Here is a 20,374-nt window from a genome sequence, read left to right on the forward strand (position 1 = left end):
TCTTTTCAAGTGCTTTATTATTTTTGAAATCCTTCATTCATTCACTGATTTATTCATTCCACAAAGATTTTTATAAGTGGCTAAGGGTTGGGATTATAAAGCTTATTAAAACGGGGTACTTGCTTCCCAAGCTCACAGCATACTGGGTGAGGCGGACACGAAGGGAGAGAACTGCAGTCATCTCTGATGTCTTGCGATAGAGCAGTAGGTGAGACAGAGCAGAGGGGGAAAGGAATAAAGTTGTCTAGAGACTACAGAAAGCTTAACAAAGGAGGTGACGTTTGAGCTGAAACTCTGGGTGGAATGTGTTTAGGGAGGAGATGGCCATTTCAAAGAAAAGGAACAGCATGAAGCTGTCTGCTAGGGATTTGCCCAAATTCTCATTGTGACAAAAGTCATTGTTAACTACCAGTGGTTAAGAAGTGATTTAACTTGCAAATATAGTAAGTGGCTAGTTCATGAGTACTTATGCTGCACTGACAGGGACAATATTTGTTTCTATTGTGCATATTAAGGGTCACCAAACATTTTCTGTCGAGGGCAGAGAGTAAATATTTTAGTTTTAAGGGTCATTTGTCTCTGTTCCAACGATTCAAGCTTGATGCAGCACAAAAATAACTCATGGGCAATATGTAAGCAAACGTGTGGCCATGTTTCAATGAAATGTTATTTGTGGACACTGACGTTTCTATTTCATATAATTTCCATATTTGGTGTGAAGAATTATTTTTCTTTTGATTTTTTTTCACACATTTAAAAATTTAAAACTCATTCTTGGCTCATAGGTTTTACAAAACAAGCAGTGGTCAATTTGTCCATAGCCCAGTCTTGAACCCCTGACGTATACAGTTAGGAAGTGTTGTTTCTAGGCAGAGAACATTGTGATGAGGACTTTCCTATTGAATGGTGTCCTCAACAGAGAGCATGTTTAAGTGAGTACTAGAAAAATTCCCTCCTATTTTCTGGGACTACTGTGTGTGAAGAAGGGTGATTGGTTGACAGGGGCACACAGCCTGGCGCACAAACGTTGGGCATGAGCTCGAAGCCTAATCTTCAGAGAAGTAGCAGACCCAGGACAAATAGACTTTCCTTTTTCTTTTTTAAATTTTATTTGAGGGAGACAGAGAGAGAGAGTGGGAGCAGGGGAGAGGGGCAGAAGGAGAGAGAGAATCCCAAGCAGGCTCCGTGCTGTCAGTGCAGAGTCAGACATGGGGCTCGATCCCACGACCCTGGGATCAATACCTAAGCAGAAATCAAGAGTCGGACACTCAACCGACTGAGCCACCCAGGTGCCTCTAGACTTTTCTAACATGGTAATATTCAGAAATCAATAGCATTTGAAAAGAGATATGGAACCATGATTAAAAAGAAATAGCTTTGAAATAATAAAAAGCCAAACCATAACAAAAAATAAGGAAAAAAGCCAAAGAAAACCAAACCCAAACTACCATATCATGGTTTAGGTGTTAGTTTAAAATTTAAGTGTGCCTTATATATCCTAAGCATACCCATCCACAATTAGTATAAGTAATGAGAACCTGTCAATTGTAACTGGTGAGCAGTGGTGCCCTGTGTCTCCTATTGCCCTGGGCTGATCTGAGATGGAAAGGTGCAGACTTTTTATTCCATCTCCTCGGGGTCTCCAGGCCTACCATTTCATCCACACAGCACTGCTGATGAAACTGGAAATAAATACACTAAACGCGGGATTTATCTCTTGAAGAAAGCAGTGCTGCAAAGCTGGAAGAGCTCATAGTCTTACATGACGGGGGGTTGGTCTCTGACACGTCAGTGTCCCTCAGCGTGGGGACAGCCACCTGACTTACATAGTTGATCCGGAAGTGTCTGCAGGCCCAGTCTTCCCGTTCTTCCTCTGACATCATCTCCACGGTGATGTCCCCATAAGCTATGGGTTCTTCCGTGAACGGCCAGTAATGGTCACATTTCACCTGAGGTGACAATAGCACACAATCTTTTATTTATTTATTTATTTATTTGTAATGTTTATTTATTTTTAAGAGGGAGAGAGACAGAGCTTGAGCAGGGGAGGAGCAGAGAGAGAGGGAGACACAGAATCTGAAGCAGGTTCAAGGCTCTGAGCTGTCAGCGCACAGCCCGACACGGGGCTCGAACAGTCTTTGCAACCTTGAGATCATCACCTGAGCTGACTGTTGGATGCTTCACCAACTGAGCCACCCTGGCACCCCACACACAACCTTTTAAAACAAACAGGCTAGGAAAGAAATAGTCCGTGCTCACTTAGAGAAAACAAAATTACAGTAAAACCTTGGACTGCAGGTAACTTGTTCTGTGAGTGTTCTGCAGGAGGAACAAACACTTCTAATAAATTTTAACTTGATAAATGAGCAATGTCTTGCAATATGAGTAGTATGTGATGCTGGATGTCACATGATCACAACTGAGCCAATGGTTCTTTCTCTCTCTCTCTCTCTCTCTCTCTCGCTCGGGATTGTGGGCATGGTCTCCCATGCTCAGATGCTCAGTCTCAGGCCGCGGTGTTTGGCAGAAATCAGTGATTTTTCAGAATGTTGGAAGGTGCCCACACTGGCCCTAGTGTATTTTTTGTCACTTCAAAGCACTTATGGACAGTCCTTTGCTTTTCTATACAAGAGTAAGCTTAGGAATGCTTTGGTTCATTCTAGGTCAGGCTGCCTGCAGATATAGACCCTTTCCTCCGCTGCCTTACTGCCAGTTATATTAAATACAGTATGTGACAAGAGTTTATTCATACTGTACTGTGGTCAACATCTGTTAGTGATAGTGAAAGCCGTCCTACACAATAACCCTCCCTTCTCTGGTCTCCCTCACACCAGCCACGAAGGTTTTCAAAGGTAAGTGCAGGTTAATTTGTTATTTTTCTTTATAGTTTGTATTTTCCTTATTATTTTGTATTATATTATAGTACTGTAATCATTTTATATGAATCTTTTTGAGTTCTGGAATAAAGCATCTGAGTTTCCATTACTTCTTATGGGAAAAGTCGCATGATACACAGTGCTTTGGATTACAAGCATGTTTCTGGAACGAATTATGCTCACAAACCAAGGTTTTACTGTACTTGCCTCTGAAAAACTGTATAGTATTATTGTGCACATTATAAAAGAAGCAAGTGGAAGTTTCTGGTACATAGTAAGCACTCCAGCCATAGCCCTGGCTGGTACAGATTTTGCTGCCAGTGGGAACAGCCCCATTAGACACTTACCCTTCTTTTCTCATTACACTGAGTGAGCATGACAATAATCTGGGACTTCTGTTGTAGGACCATCTTCCAAAAGTCATTTCTGGTTTCAGGCAGTGGCCCCTGTGTGGCAATATACTCCTGGGGTGAGTTGTATCCCTGAAAGATTAAGTGACAAAGCGGTCACCCAAGAAGCTACTGTCAACACCAAATGCTGTTCCACACAAATGAAAAAAAACTGAAAATGTACTGGGGATAAGCCTAGCAAAGGATCACACACCTAGGTAATGGTTCCTCCCTTTCTCATCAAAGAGGTAATCAGAGTAACTGACCCATGTAGGTCTGCGTGATTGTAAGCATTGTTCTCTGAAGTGTATACATACAATCGCACTCACACCTTTTTTTTTTTAAATTTTTTTTTTCAACGTTTTTATTTTTATTTTTGGGACAGAGAGAGACAGAGCATGAACGGGGGAGGGGCAGAGAGAGAGGGAGACACAGAATCGGAAACAGGCTCCAGGCTCTGAGCCATCAGCCCAGAGCCTGACGCGGGGCTCGAACTCACGGACCGCGAGATCGTGACCTGGCTGAAGTCGGACGCTTAACCGACTGCGCCACCCAGGCGCCCCAGCACTCACACCTTTTTATGAGAACAGTCACTAGTTTTAAAATAGGGGCTCAGGTGGAGCCCTTTGAGTTGCTTTGCCGAAACCAAAGCTTATTTATTTATTTTTAAATGCTTACTTATTTATTGAGAGAGAGAGAGAGAGAGAGGAAGAGAGAGAGAGATGGGGCAGAGACAGAGGGAGAGAGAATCCCAAGCATGCTCCCCACTGTCAGGGCAGAGCCAGATGCAAGACTTGAACTCATGAACCTTGAGATCATGACCTGAGTCAAAATCAAGAGTCTGACACTTAATCAACAGAGTCAACTCAGGCACCCCAAAACTGAAGTTTAAACACAAAAAAAGATGATGTTTAATATAATTACTTACTTTCACTTTCACTCTTTACAAAGAAACGTGAACATTACTAATCTATGGGCTTTTCCCCCTATTTGTTATTCTGAAGTGGGATACTGGGAATTAATAGGATAATTTTTCAGAATTGGGTAGCCAGGTGGAGAATGGCTCTCTTTTTAACTGTTTGACATATATGTATAGCTCTAATAGTCCTCCTGTGTCTGAGCTAGAATTTGGACGCCTGGTTTTAAAAATTTTTTATTGTCTTTTACTTACAGGAATATAGTTGGCATTGATATAGTCTGCGCCTTCCTCTTCATTCATGGAGACTAATCTCACTCGGCTAAAGTCATCTGTAAAGAATAAGAAGAATATGTCAAAACTCCGAGTGGAAAGAAGGATTGCCTTAACTTTCTCTAACCAATAGCAAGTCGGAGCAGCCCACGTTTACTTTAGCCTGATACTTCGGCCACACCTCAATCTTAGTTTCTTGTTTAAATAAATATAGAAACACTTCGCAATCACCATTTCCTCCCCGTCAGCTTCCCTGTCCTTGTCTCCAGGCCTCAGGGGGATTGTGTAGGATATTTATAGGAACGAAGGTATCTGGTGGGTTGTATGGAAGGCTGTAGAATGTAGCCTAAATCCATGATTTCCATGTCACCTAACACATCCAGAGAATCCACTGCCTTTGGGAAACCCAGAGAAGATGGGGTTGCATGGACTTTGTGCAAACAGACTTCAGATGAGAAAAGTAAATTCTGAAATGTGTATAGATGTAAAAGTGTAAATGATGACTCTACCCAATTTTATCAAGAAGCCTGATCAAGGAAGGGTTGTCCTTCTAGAGCTTTTTCACCTCTCTTCTTTCCCAATCTCCATTTTCTCCCAGCATCCCCCACCTCTACCCAGTATGGCAGAAAGTTAAATCTCTATTGGAATGTATTTTAATTGTCCTCTAAGTACTTTATATTACTCTTCTCTTGAATGTTGGCTTTATTACAAAACGCTAAGCAACAGCAGAACCTGCCAGAAGAGGAGGTATTTTAATACACCGCACTCTTGCTGTTGTCAGGGAGTTGACTGAAAGTAGTTTATGAGAGCTCAGATTATCTTACCCCGAGTTTGGCTAAGACTTTTAATCTCCAAATAGAGATAAAAAAGAGCCAAATGGTCAGTCTTTCCTTCTCAGACACAATTCATTTGAAAGCAAAGAAATTAAATCTTCCGACACAGGACAGAATTGAGTAACACGGAAGCACGATTGGGATCAGTGCAGTGGCAGAGACGGCCTTGAGGATCCAGACCACAGCTGGGGTTAGCCAGAGATTGGGGAAACTAATCCATCTGCAGTAACAGTCCGTCAGCCTTTGAGAGACGACACTAGGACAGGCTCTAGTGATAAGCTTACATGGTAGGATGTTTGTGTAGCGATTTTTACATCGGTTCAGTGGAAGGTCTGCAGCAAAATGTGGAATGTCCAGTCCAATCAATTTTAACTCCTGTAAATGACAGAGAATAGAGTTGAGTTTCCATACTTGATGTGGACTGGGTTACTGTTCACATTGGCTTATTGTTCACATTGGATTATTCCTCACTCCCTGCCTGTAATGGAAGCATCACACCCCCTCTTCCACATGATGTTCCAGTAGCTCCCTTTCGGGGCCGAGCGTGCTTCTCCATGCCACTGTTCTCCACTTGCGTTGGCCCATGAACTTGGGAAGAAATCATTCCAATCAGAAGCCATAAGTGTGCTTGCTCAGTTTGGTTTGCCCTCCTGTGCTGCAGCCATCTGCTGTGATAACACCCAGGGAGGCTGCTAGCCCCAGAATGAGGAGACACTTGTAGCAGACCTAATTCTGACCCATGGCCTGAAGCCAGCCTGTCCACTGTCCTACAGACCCTTGAATGAGGAAAATAAATTCATGTTGTTGTGGATCAGGGTGCCCGGCTGGCTCAGTTGGTTAAGCATCTGACGCTTGGTTTCAACTCAGGTCATGATCTCACAGTTTGTGAGTGAGAGCCCAGCATTGGGCTCCATGCTGATGGTGTGGAGCCTGCTTGGAATATTCTCTCTTCCTTTCTCTCTACCCCTCCCCTGTTTGCTCTCTACCTTTCTCTCTCAAGAAAAATAAATATTTAAAAAAATGTTGTTGTGGATCACTGAGATTTTGAGATTTACACTACATAATGCTTATATAGCATTACTGGAGGAACAGCTGACTAACATAATACATAAATACCCTCAGGGCCCCTGGGTGGCTCAGTTGGTTAAGTGTCTGACTCTTGATCTTGGCTCAGGACATGATTTCACATGTGATTATAAATTAGAGTCCCATGTTGGGTTTTACACTGATGGCACGGAGCCTGCTTGGGATTCTCTCTCTTCGTCTCTCTGCCCCTCCCCTGCTTGTGCTCTTTCTGTCTCAAAACAAATAAATAAAACTTAAAAAAAAAAAACACTTAATTCCAATGGATAGTTTAGTGATCATGTGGAGAAGGTAGGAATTATGAGTATCATTCAAGGTGTGGAAAATTTGAAAACAGAGACATTTCAGATTTTTGGAAGTATGTATTAACTGAAATTTATATGATATATGTAAATATTCCTATTCTATGAGGTATTTCTCCTGCAGGCAACAGGTCTTCAAGAAGTAGTAAAAGAAAGAGTGAGGAATGAGTAGGGAATATTCTCTGTGTTACAAGATATAAGATCTACAGGCACTAAATATCTGGTAATAAATTCAACAGTAAGGATGAATCAGTAATGGGTAGGCAAACCTGTCAGTGAAAATAGGAACATCCAGGTACCTGTCTGTGTGTATCAGTACTCTTATAAATCCAATTTATCAGAATGTACATTAGTAGGGTAATTTTTTTTTTTAATTTTTTTTTTCAACGTTTATTTATTTTTGGGACAGAGAGAGACAGAGCATGAACGGGGGAGGAGCAGAGAGAGAGGGAGACACAGAATCGGAAACAGGCTCCAGGCTCTGAGCCATCAGCCCAGAGCCTGATGCGGGGCTCGAACTCACGGACTGCGAGATCGTGACCTGGCTGAAGTCGGACGCTTAACTGACTGCGCCACCCAGGCGCCCCAGTAGGGCAATTTTTGTATAAACAGACAACCATCATAATTCAAAAAGATTATGTTACAGGATGCAGGAGAGGGGGGCGGCTTCTAAACTTTCATCTCTTATAGGAAACAAGCAATTACAGTCAGGTCACCTGGATTTTCCAGGAGGCATCATTCACTCTGGTCTGTGTGAATGGCGCTCCATATAATTGAACAGTGCACAACCAGTGCAGCAGGTCTGGTTATACCTGAACAAATTTCAGGGAACTATTAGTCAACAGCATATAGAACCATCTGTGAATGGAATCATCTGTATGGTATGCACCTTTCTATAATACTCTTCAGTGAGGCAGTAGAGAAACCACCTGCTGTAAGTTTTTTTACTCGTATAGTATGTTAATGTTGCGCACGCATTTAACTCTTCATAATTCCTCCCAATTTTTATTTCAATGAATCATAAGCTGGAGGAATACATATCTGGGGAAGAATTTTGGAGACTCTTGGAAAGACTTCAGTAGGGAGTTGGAGACACTGGTGATGTTTTGAGAGGCTGACCAGGCATATCTCTTTCATGGCCTTTCTGTCTGGATTTAAGTGCTTTTTGCAAAGCATATGCTTTAAGGAAATAAAGTTCTTGGGTCTTTTGCTGCTTCCCCATAAAAGGTCCTTGACAGCTGAATGTGCTTACTGGCCCTGGGATGCAAACCTGTGGTCAGCACGAATGGATTGACATGAATCACTCATATTTCTCTCCTCCTTTAATTCTGCAACACTTTTGGCTTATTTTTAAAATTTTTTTAGAGAGAGACAGCATGCATGTGCAAGTGAGGGAGTGGGAGAGATGGAGGGAGAGCGAGAATCCCAAGCAGGCTCTGCGCTCAGCACTGTCTATGTGAAGCTGGACGCAGATCTCAATCTCACAAACCATAAGATCATGACCTGAGCTAAAATCAAGAGTTGGACGCTCAACCAGTTGAGCCACCCAGGCGTCCCAACACTTTTGGCTTTTCTAACATCACAAAATCTCAAGTTCCTTGGCCCACGTTGAAGCCAACCTTAAAGACAAGCCACGCTGACTTTGATCCTCCATTCACAAAATGGGTTTTTTCCACTCAGGCAAAATACATGCTTGGTAAATGCCTTTAAACAGAAGCTTGTCACTGTCACTTTGTAAGTGGTTTTCCATTTTAAAGGGTTTTCAAAGACTGTATTTTTCTTGTAGGAAAATCATTTATTTTTATCAACTTTAAACCAAATCAGGTATTTTTAGGTTAGTTCCTCTTGGCAGTAATAAGCTTATTTAGATGATGCATCCATCGCCTAAAATATTTTGGAAATCTACCTCCTTTAGAGAGTGTCTTTATAGATAGTTTGCCAAAACATATGGCGTATTTTGTTGTACCACTTATAAATGGTAGGGTCTTAGAAAAGTAGTTCAGTTCTTGTTAACATCAGTTTAGTATTCTGTAAGATAAGGCTAACAATAAATACCTCCATCCCTCAGTCACGTATAGCGACTATCCACTGGAATGATTAAACTCAACAAATATTAATACAGTACTACCGGGCACCACCTACTGGGTGGCTCAGTCGGTTGGGCGTCTTTCGCTCAGGTCATGATCTCACTGTTTGTGAGTTCAAGCCCCATGTCAGGCTCTGAGCTGACAGTGCAGGGCCTGCTTGGGATCCTGTCTCTGTCCTTTCCCCCACTCATGTGCTCTCTCTCTCTCAAATATAAATAAGCATTAAAAAAAATACAGCCCTATTGATAACGATTATGAAATGCTGGTGTTATGATGCTTTGTTTTGCTTTGCCTGTATGCATAGTTTCTCCCTCCTTTGCCATTTGTACTACCAGACCGACAACTTTCCCCACAAATCCCCTGCTTTGAGGACAGACTGACGAGCCACAGGAAGAGGCCTCAGATACAAAAGAAAAGTGTGGAAACAGATTGGAGCTGAGAGCTGTAGCACATATGGAAGCTGACTGAATGATAGAACTTTAATTGTGTGTTGTCTCCCTGCTGTAAATGCCCTTAGTTGATAAGAGAGGTTTAATTGTCTGAACACTGTAAATGTAAATTGCCAGAGCTGAACCGTAGCAAAGCAGGAACAGGAGCGTATACACAAAATGCTTCACCATCTTTTGTAATTTAGCCTGTCACTAAGTGGAAAATCAAATACTCAGTTTCCGGTTCAGTGGCTTTGTAGTTATTTTCTTTCCAACCATATGGAAACTCCAGAGGCTTAAATCTTCATAAAGGCAAAGTATGAGGTGATGGCCCGAAACCAACATAAATCATTTTTGAATTTTCATTTGCCAGTTTTGTTTCTGTCACAACTTATCATTGTGTTTTTTCCCCCTGGGCCATGTAGTCATTTGCACATTGGGCTCAGTGGTGGCTCCCCAAAAGATGTGTCCACATTTTAACCCCTAGAACTTGTGGTTGTGGCCTTATGAAAAAAGAGGCTTTGCGGATGTAGTTATGGATCATAAGATGAGATTATTCTGCATTATCTGGGTGAGCCCTGTATCTAACAACACGTGTCCTTGGAGGAGAGAAGAGAAGGCCACATAACGATGGAGACCTAGATTGGAGTCATGCAGGCTGCAAGCCCAGGAGTGCCTTGAGCCACCAGTAGCTGGAAGAGGCAAAGAAGGATTCTCCCCTAGAGCCTTCAAAGGAAACACGGCCTTGATAACATTTTGATTTTGGACTTCTGGCCTCTAGCATTGTGAGAGAATACTTCTCTGTAGTTTTAAGTCGCCAAGATTGTGATAATTTATTACGGCAGGCCCTAAGGAACGAATGCAATCCCCAAAACCCAATGGCAGTCTCTGTCGTGTGGGCTGTGTTTGGAGCGTGCAGGTCTTGGAAAGCAAAGCCCAAACACATGCACTGTATTAGTCTGTTCAGGCCACCATAGCAAAATATCATAGGCGGGGTGGTTTAAACCACAGAAATGCATTTCCCACGGTCCAAAAGCCAGGTGCTGACAAGGCAGATTTCATTCTGAGGCTTCTCTTGACTTGCACATGACCACCATCTCACTGTGTGCTCACGTGGTCTTTCTTGTCTAACCCTACTTACCGTCCCAAGACCCCACTTCTTCCACATATCAATTCTGGGAGAACATATCCAGTCCATCCCATGCACACTAGTCTTCAGAGAAGACCACAACCTGTATTCTGGTTCTAGAGTCTGTAACAATGTCAGCAGGTGGTAAGCACTTGGGACAGGGTGGACATCAGAATCAGGTGAGTGAGATTACTAGACTCCAGAAGAAGTGAGGAGCAACAGCGGGACCAGTGGTGTTGACAGAAGCAGTGCCATCTATAGCAAGTAAAAGGCTCAGTGGAATGGGGCAAGGTCTGGCTGGCTTCCAGATGAACACAAAAGGGCACGGGATTTAGAAAAAAGTATTTAGTGAGGCTCTGCGTTCATCTGAGGGCCGCCATAACAAAGTGCCACAAACTGGGTGGCTTAGTGCAACAGAAATTAATTGTCTTATAGCTCTGGAGGCTATATGCCCCAAATCAGGGTGTCAGCAGGGACCTCTGGCCGCTGTCACTTGTAGAGGAATATAAGAGTATCCCTCCTTGCCTTTTCCTAGCTTCTGATGGTTTGTTGGCAATCTCACTTGCCGCTGTATGACTCCAAGCTCTGCCTTTGTCACCACATGACATTCTCTCTGTTTGTCTGTGTCTTAACACAGCTGAATTTTCACAGGGACACCAGTCAGACTAAGAGCCCACGCTAGGCTAGTCTGACCTCATCTTAACTAATTACACCTGCAATGACCCTCTTTTCAAACAAGGTCACATTATGAAGTGCTGATGGCTAGGGCTTCAACATATCTTTTGGGGGGGACACAATTAAACCCATAACAGGTATTCTAAAGGAAGAATAGGGTGCATTAGTAATGGGCATCTCCGGGAGGTGAAGGAAGACCGGATGAGGACGCCAACCTCAGGAAAGTGTAGCAGTAGCCTGCAGGGCCCTGGCGCTAGGAGGGGATTTAGGGGCAACATTCCAGTCAGTGGCACAGGCACTGGGAAACAGAGACCAAACCTAGAAGATTAGGAAGAGGAGAGAACTCAGGTCTGAGAACCAAGCAAGACCTCTGGTGTAAGGACTGTTGGAGAGGGTTCAAGGCGACTTATTTCAACAACGACAATGGGCAGGTCTCCAGTGCACTGGATGGAGCACAGGAAAAAACAGCTGCAAACAGAAGCTATCAGAAATCAAAGATCATCTCTCATGAACTATGTGGCCAGGAGCGTAGCTAATCTTGACCTTTGCAACCACATTTCTGAACAAAAAAGGTAAGGGCTTTCGCTAGCATCCTGCTCAAACCAATACAAAACACAGAAATTAATGGCAGAATGAGCAATATATGGTATGTCTCGTGGACGCTCACATTTCAAGCTCTAAAGTCTGGCTCTTCAAAACCTTTCCATATGAGACATATGAAAGGAGGACTTGAACTTAATCCCGGAGCCCCAAACCTCCTTAAGAAAAGATGTACAGTTTCATCAGAAGGATAATCAATGTTTCCAGGAGATCCAAAATCAGATGCAGAGTGAAAAAAGAATGTATTTAGTGAGTGCAAATTAGCAAGTCATATAGCTTCATGTATGACTTATAGCCGTATTGGTAATATATGTAAATCCAGACATTAGTTTCAATTTGCATAATGCTTATAGATGATGTGATTTCTCAATATGTGTGTGATCTTTCAATGTCAGAATCAAAATGAATATAAAGTATTAAGCATTCATAGAAACAGGACAAATAACTGTTCAGCTACTGAATTTAGTTAGACCAACGATTCAGCCATCTTGATACCCTCTTGGGTTCCTATTAGAGTAGGAAACCTTTTTTTTCCCTTAAGCTTTGATTGATTATCAATTTCAGGAAAATCTGAGGGCTGCCCTGTGAAAGGTCTGACCTACATCCTGAAATCAGGTATGGGGGCATGAGTCTTTGCAAATAGCTGAGGCTATCCTTGCACGGAACCTGAGGATGTGGAGCCGGGTGGAGTTGGAGGCTGGCAGTGCCCGGGAGGCTGGAGAATGACAAAGGAAGTGAGTCAGGCCAATGGGTCACTGCCTGGGCAAATGTCAGCTCAGAAAATATAGCTGAGCCTGTGATTTAAAGCAGACTTCTGGAGGGGCACCTGGGTGGCTCAGTCGATTGAGCATCCAACTCTTGGTTTCTGCTTGGAGCAGAGATACAACATAAGGGCATGGCACCAAATACATTACCTATTTGACCAACAATGTTCTAAGATATATGAAAAGAAAAAAGCTTCATAATAAATGAAGATGCTAAATACTCCTTCAAATCATGGTCTAGTGGTTAATTTCATGTGTCTACCTGACCAGACTATATAGTGCTTTGTCAAATAGCAGCCTAGATGTTGCAGGAAGGTATTTTTTTTTTTTTTAATGTGATTAACATTTGAATCAGTGGGATTTGAGAAAGCAAATGACTCTCCATAATGTGGGTGGGCCTCACCCATCAGTTGAAAACTCTCAGAGAAAAGACTGAGATCCCCTGAGAAGGAGGGAATTCTGCTTCCAGACTGCTTTGGGACTTGCGCAGCAACATCAATTCTTCCTGGGGTCCACAGCCTGCCCTGCAGTTTTCAGACTTGCCAGCTCCCACAACTGTGTGAGCCAGTTCCTTAAAATAAGTCCATCTCTTTATATATATATATTTCGTCTATTATATTATCATATATAGGATATAGGATATACATATTACAATAATTACATAAAATTAAATATATAATAATTACATAATGTAATAAGCTTATGAAAGAATTATATTGATTTTTATATTAGCAGTTTTGTGTGTGTGTGTGTGTGTGTGTGTGTGTATAAGTTTTACACCCAATGTCGGGCTTGAATTTATGACCCCAAGATCAAGAGTCACAAGTTCTGACAGAGCCAGTCAGGTACCCTTGCATTAGTGTTTATACATGTATATGTTTCCTATTGGTCTGTTTCTCTGGAGAACACTAATACCCATGAGTTAGAACGTGTGGATATTCCCTTGTCCTACATTTACTATTTCTCAAAGGAATACTATTGACCTGGGACAGTACTTTATTGTGCAAGACAGTCTCACTCAGAGCAGAATATTTATGATCCCTGTCTGCTTTTCCATTGAATACTACTAGTAGCTTCCTTCTAAGTCATTATGAGAGCTAAAAATATTCCCACACCTTCCCAAACTCTCCCTAGGGGTAATCCCTGGTACTGGCCCAGTTGAAAACCACTGACTTAGTTCAGCCTACTCATTTTATGGATGAAAAAGTTGAGGTGATGAGTAATTGTGGCTTTTTTTCAACATTAGTTAATGCCAAAATGTTAGTGAGAATTAAGACTTTTGGATTCCCACTTTAGTACATTCCTGCCTCCTTTATTTATTTATTTTTTTAATTTTTTTAACGTTTATTTATTTTTGAGACAGGGAGAGACACAGCATGAACAGGGGAGGGGCAGAGAGAGAGGGAGACACAGAATCTGAAACAGGCTCCAGGCTCTGAGCTCTCAGCACAGAGCCTGACGCGGGGCTCGAACTCATGGACCGTGAGATCGTGACCTGAGCCGAAGTCGGACGCTTAACCGACCGTGCCACCCAGGCGCCCCACATACCTCCTTTATAAGTCCTATGAAATAAGCCTGGATGTGTTCATTTATATATCGAAGATATCAAAGCTCTCAGCATGTTATAAATTAAACATTATCACATAAAATTTATTACTCCACTTTTCACAATTTTGAAGCACCTGAAGCTAGGATCTAATCACTTCTTGTGTGGTTCTCCCAGTGTCCTTTCTTTGTTTGGGATTAATGGTCTCCTTTGGTTTAGCCAAGTGGTTCCAGTAAGAGCTGTCCTGTTCTTACATGATTCCGCCCTCTCTGGCTGTGGTTAGTTTGAGTGGAAGTCACAACCCAGGTCAGCCAGTCAGAATTGGTTGTGAATTTTCAAACCCTGAATAAGAAGGAGAGTCAACAGTTCCCTTTGGAAATTGTGGAAACCAGCATGTGACACTCAGGGGTTGGTTTGTAGTGAAAGAAAGGGAGGCCAAACAGAGAGAGAAGCAGAAATGAGGAAAAAAATGAGGGTAGGGGGTGTCCCTGCAGGGGTGTGGCCTTTGGTTCCAACATACCTGAGACTGAGCTGCTTCCCTTTCCTCCCCCTACTGGAGCTCCGATTGTGATTCCTTTGATTACATGAGATAGCTCAGCCTCTTTTGAACAAATCCCCTCTTTCTTTGGTCTAGACTAGCTGGAATGCTGTGTCATTCACAAAAAAATCATCTTTCCTTTTTACCAGGAAACGGTAAAATTTGAATTGTCTTTATAGTGATGCAACCCAGCAGGACAATAATAGTCACACTGGGCTTTGATGGCACAAACCAGGAGGTACTGCTAAGCCTCCCAGCAAAGGCAGTGTCACCAAGGTAATATAATCCTGTAGGAATTAAGAGCTGGAGATTTCAATGAAGTTGAAAGTGTGCATGCATCCATCATAATTGCCATCATCATTATCAGAATTATCTAGACATTTATTTTTTCCTGAATTTTGGCTTATGCATTCTTATAGAAAGTCTCCTTTTTTCCTGAAATGCCCTCCTTGCCATAGATCTCCAGTTCACACAGAGTTTCTGTTCTTTGAGATACAGCATTGGTGTAGCATCTAACAGCCTCTTGTGCCCTTGCATGCAGTGGGTAACTGAGCTGGGCTCTGGGTAGAATTTTTAATGACACAGGGTGGTCGTTAGGGGGCTTTGTTTTTGATAATGTGTATGGTTCTTTTCCTTCTTAAATTCCCTCTTAGTATATCCACACCAGGACTCCTGCTGCTTCTCACAGACCTATGACATCCTAGGCTGATGAGGGGAGAGAAGAACTGAATATGAATAACGAGAAGAAAGCAGCTCCATTCGATGACCTGGTGTTTTCCATGAAAGAGAACCTAAGACGTTTCAAATAACACTTTCGAAAAGTCACTTTATCTTTTTCTTTCCCCTAGTCTCCTTGAATCACAGACCACCTGAGCCTTGCTGTAGGATCCTGAAGGATGAGGCCATCCAGACCATTAGGAGCTATGAAAAACATGGGAAAAAACCCCTGAGGACCAGTTACATTCCTCACACGGCTGAGATCTGAGGCTGACTCATTTCCATCTTCCCTGACATGGGGTCTTGGACTCAAAGAACATGCGTGCTTCAGAGAAAGGAGGTTTTGGCATTTTTCTCTTCTTCTACATTAACCACATATAACTCTTCCCCAATTTCCCCAGGAAAAGAAAAGGGAAACCTCACAAAAAAATACAGTAAAACCTTGGATTGCAAATAACTTGTTCTGCGAGTGTTCGGCAAGACGAGCAAACATTTCTCATAAGTTTCAACTTGATAAACGAGCGATGTCTTGTCATATGAGTAGTATGTGATGCTGGACGTCACATGATCACGATTGAGCCAATGGTTCTTGAAATTCACTTTGATATACGAGTGCTTTGGATTACAAGCATGTTTCCAGACTAAATTATGCTCGCAAACCAAGGTCTTACTGTATTCAGCAGAATGTCAGGAGTCCTATAGCTGTAAGAGCCCCACCCCAGTCTCTTCTATGCTCAGAAGACAAAGACATTTCAGCCACCACCTACCTTTACTGTGGGCCACGTGACGTAAGACATACACTAAAAATTCCCTGAAAGTGAAATTCTGTTTCAGGCCTAAATTCTCATCTTGCTTTTCCCTGCACTCTTGAATACACTGGTTTTTCGTGACGGCTTCTCTTATAACCATGTTTGTTCACCCCACGACCTGCATCTGTTCTCTGCTTTCCTCACCCTGACTTGCAAAAGGCAAGATTAGACACTCCCAGCCCAAATACCACCCTGCCCGTTATGAACCATATCATGGGTAGTGCCCAATGAGCAGGAAAATGACATCAATGCCAATATGCCAATTCCCATGCCTTATCTATCACAGAAGGTGGGAAATACTTTATCCACTCACCTCAAATTGAAGAGAAAATTTATAGTCAGAGTCTTTGGCCATATCCTTGATGTAGGCATCAAAGTCATCCAGTTGAACTGGGCTTTATCAAACACAAAAAAATGTATGCTTTAAAAATCCTGTTGACAGGTATCTATTATATTGCTTAATGCCATACTTTTCACACACGAACAATTTTCTTGGAGAAAAAAGAACTTTTACTTCTCCAAGGTTACCACTCACCATTTTTTTGTTGTTGTTGTTAAAGTTATCAGTCCCTAATATATTGTAATTAAAAAGCGGGCCTTGTAGGTTACACTTCCTTGAGATTGGAGAGACCTCTAGATTTTTAATTGGCTCTTACTCTAGCAATAAAATATCATATATATGCATACTCATATACCCACATGTATATAATGTTGTTTCTAGAAAGCTCTGATTTATGGGAAAGAACAAAGGATTCGAGCCTGAAGAACTGCTTGAGTTATGGTTTTTCTTTATTTACTGTGTGATTATGGAGAATTTACCTAACTCTTGTAAGATTCAACATTATCATCTATAAAATACTATGGTCCTACTTACCTTATAAGGTTGACATAGTATGTTAAAGAACTTTCTAAATTTAAACAGCTTTACAAGTATAAGGCCTTGTACTGCCAGCCTCGCCAGAAAGCTTTTAGTGCCTCACTCTTAGAGAGCCAGGTTTAGAGGCTTGTGTATCTATAAAAGTGTCAAAATGGTTCAAAGGTACAATCAGGTAACACCTCTGAGTTTACATTTCTGCATCTGTAGCAGAAGTTGTCACCTCTTGCCTTCTTCTTTTCATGAATAAGAATTACATTTTATTTCCTATAGTTTTCTGTAGCTGCTTTTCCTTTCCAGAGCCTACCAATACCAACCTGTTCTCTCAGCTTCTGCAGGATGCTGTACTCTGTCATCTATTTCGAGCTTTTTCACCCTGGCAGGATCCATCCAGCCCACCTTTCCCTTAATCTTGTTGCAAATTACTCCATTTACATCATCTACCTGTGGTCTTAGGTCTTATTAGCCAATACATAATATTTAATAGATATTTGTTTCAAGTTGTTGATTAGCCAATCTGATAGATTATGTTAAGAATTTAGTAGATTTTAAAGGGCATTATACCTGCCAGAGGCACATTTAAACCCTAATGGTTTCACTAAATAATATTAATGACTTGTATCCATAAAACACATGACAGTACATATATTCGCATATGGTATCTTGCTCAGTTGACCCCTGAAGTACACATGGGCAACATTAGCCCCATGCTTCAAGTGAGGGAGCCAAGGCTAAGTAAGTCAAGCAAATAGTCCAAGATCACATGGCTCTCAGCGGTAGACTAGCATGCAGGGAGAATGCTTTCTGGTTCAAAGCTGTTCCTACTCCAAACTTGCTATCCTTCCAAAAGAATGGCTATACATGGGGCTCCTGTCCTGGAATGAACTCCATCAGACCTGCACTCTCTGGCTTTTGTCTTTGAGCAGTGCATTGACCTTCAGATTAGATTTACGATTCTAGTTTTCATCCTGTTACCAGGAGAATGGAGGCACAATAGGGAAGGCGATCTGAGAAAATATTTCTGAATTAGAAAAAGCAAAAGGAAAAGAGAGACAGAGGAAGGGCCAGGAAATAGAAGGATGAACATCAGGGAGAGGAGGAAGATGGTAAGGAGAAGCAAAAGAAAGCTGGGAGAGAGCAGAGATGAGGAGAATAAAGGTTTAGAGGGAAAAGGGAGAGGAGGAGGTAAAGCAAAGGAGTGTTGAAATGAAGGTAGGTGGAGATAGGAAAGGGGAGCCATGGGGACATGGTGCGGGGGCTTTGGGAGTGAAAGAGAAAGGGTACAGAGATGGCAAATGGAAATGTGGGGTGGGAGAGTCCCTGGAGAACTGGCTTTTAGAGAAGGAGGGAGGATTAGAAAAGAAACGAGAATCGGGAAGGAGGAAGCTGGTTTGACGTGAGTTTGGGGCCTGTGGGCAGGTTCTACCACACCGACACTCTACCCAGACTGTTGTCCACACCCTCCTTCTCCTCCTCCTCTCTGCTGAGCCTTGGGAAAAGCAAGCCTGATAGAATCTCCCCTTTTGGTCCAGAGGCCCTGTCCTCTAAACACTCTAGTCTATGCCTTTCTACCTTACTTAACAACCCAGCCAAGAACTTTGGGCAATAAATTCTTCCTGTTTCTGTCGAATCATTCTTTCCAGGTGATGGTACCTCTCTTCTGTGTTAGTTCCTCTCATCTCTCCTGCATCAGTTGCTGTATACCAATGGACCGCATACTGATTTGAAATAGATTTAGGAAAAAATTATTCTGTTATCTATATGTGCCCTCCCGCAAAATCTATACATCACGAAATGCTAAACAAATATTTTTATGTCCAAATTTTTTTGGTATTATGTATTCCATTAGCATGAATGCCATAGATTTGGCCGGAACCCCCAATGCCTCCTATTAAGTCATCAATATTTTATCCAAGGCAAGAATCAAGGATGAACTCAATGTATGGAAATATTCCACTTTTTATATTCAGCGTTTGAACCAATGGCCCAGAGGTGACAATCTAATTAGGCTTTTGAAATCAACCGATGGTTAATTTTTGCCCATCAAAATCTTAATTCTTATGACTTAGCAGTTCAGTAGATAAGTGAAACCATAGGCTGGCTACGGTAATTATTCTTTTCTATTTATTATAAAGATTTCCAGAGACAGCATTTCTCAAAGTAATTATTATAATATCAAATAGAGTAAAAGCTTTTCCCTGCACTACGCACAGAATTTCAAAGTACAAACCAGTAAAGGTTTTTGTACAGCTTTGATGTAGCTAACTATTAGACATTTTCTAGATTGAGAATGGCAGATAGCTTTCTATGAAAGACTTTTATAATTCCTAACAACCCATTCTTTACCAGTTTTCATATGATGATGATTTTCCTTATTCCTAACTTGGTTTTTGTGATATGCTTTCTTAGTGATCACTGACACCAACACATAATAGTTTAGACGTTGTAGGTACACATTTGCCTCTTTCTTAAGCATCTCCTCTATTTGAAGACAAGCAATTGTTTTAATTTGCAAAGTTAAGATCATTATGAAGACCTTTTTTAAATAAACTATTTTTAAAGGAAGTAGTAAGAAAAACTTAAACGTATTGTATATTTCAAAGTTTTATGGATTGGATCTTAAATGTTTTCACCACAAAAAGGAAACAATAATTATGTGACATGATGGAGATGTTGGCTAAATGCTATAATACATCGCACAATTTACTTTTACACAATGTTACATGTCGGTTATATCTTAATGATAAAGAACAACTTACTTAGTCAGTTTCCTCTTCTTTAAACCATTTTTACTCCTGAGAATTAAAAAAAAAAAAAAGACAAGTTTATCTGAGCAAAAGAATTGATTGACATAATGATTAAATTTGAAGAGCTTTAAATAATTATATCAGGCTCCGCAATTTTATTTAATTTTCATTAAACATTGTCTCCATTTTGTTTAATTACTTTTCCTTAAATGAGAAGATAATGATAATAATTTCAGATTCATTTTGTAAAAACCCTGTTAGATTGCAGGAACATCCTGCATTTTAGGTTTCCGATTTGCCAAATACCGAATTCTAGAAATGTAATTTCTTACTACTAGTGGTTAAATTGCTGAAGTATTTTTATAAATATACATAGAAGTACCTACTGCTTGAATACTCCAGGCTCTACAGACAAGAAGGAAAGAGTTGGGGAATAAAATGGAGAACTAATGTCTAGGAGGGTAGACATGTTGGTTGTCAAAGACTAAAAGAACCTTTGGACATTTTCTCTGGGAACATGAGTGTGCTATCAGTTTTGGCATGCATCTTATAGAATTCTATGATGGTGTTGTTCTTCTTCAATCTTGAATTTGTTTTTTTTTAAGTTTATTCATTTTGAGAGAGGCAGAGACAGTGTGAGTGAGGAAGGGGGAGAGAGAAAGGAGAGAGAGAGAATCCCAATCAGGCTCAACATGGGGCTCGAACCCACAAAGCCGTGAGATCATGACCTCAGCTGAAACCAAGAGTCGAATTTTTGAGCTAGTTTTTTAAGCTATCTGAAGACTTGG

At 41.4% G+C, this 20,374-nt stretch overlaps 1 protein-coding gene across 2 annotated transcripts in view; it reads right to left on the bottom strand.

Moving 5' to 3' along the window:
* The window catches only part of PTPRO (protein tyrosine phosphatase receptor type O), a 243,943-nt gene that overhangs the window by 12,679 nt on the left and 210,890 nt on the right, over window positions 1-20,374 (bottom strand). For both annotated transcript variants that reach the window (XM_086714005.1, XM_086714006.1), the window contains 6 exons: window positions 19,599-19,634; window positions 16,279-16,360; window positions 5,572-5,662; window positions 4,437-4,513; window positions 3,224-3,358; window positions 1,827-1,949 (listed from right to left, as the gene is read on the bottom strand). In XM_086714005.1, the coding sequence (XP_086570131.1) occupies window positions 1,827-1,949; window positions 3,224-3,358; window positions 4,437-4,513; window positions 5,572-5,662; window positions 16,279-16,360; window positions 19,599-19,634 (544 nt within the window). The remainder of the gene's footprint in view (window positions 1-1,826; window positions 1,950-3,223; window positions 3,359-4,436; window positions 4,514-5,571; window positions 5,663-16,278; window positions 16,361-19,598; window positions 19,635-20,374) is intronic.

This window comes from Puma concolor, chromosome B4 (genome assembly GCF_028749965.1).
Source record: "Puma concolor isolate L17-30 chromosome B4, mPumCon1.1.hap2, whole genome shotgun sequence".
Taxonomy (NCBI): Eukaryota; Metazoa; Chordata; class Mammalia; order Carnivora; family Felidae; genus Puma; species Puma concolor.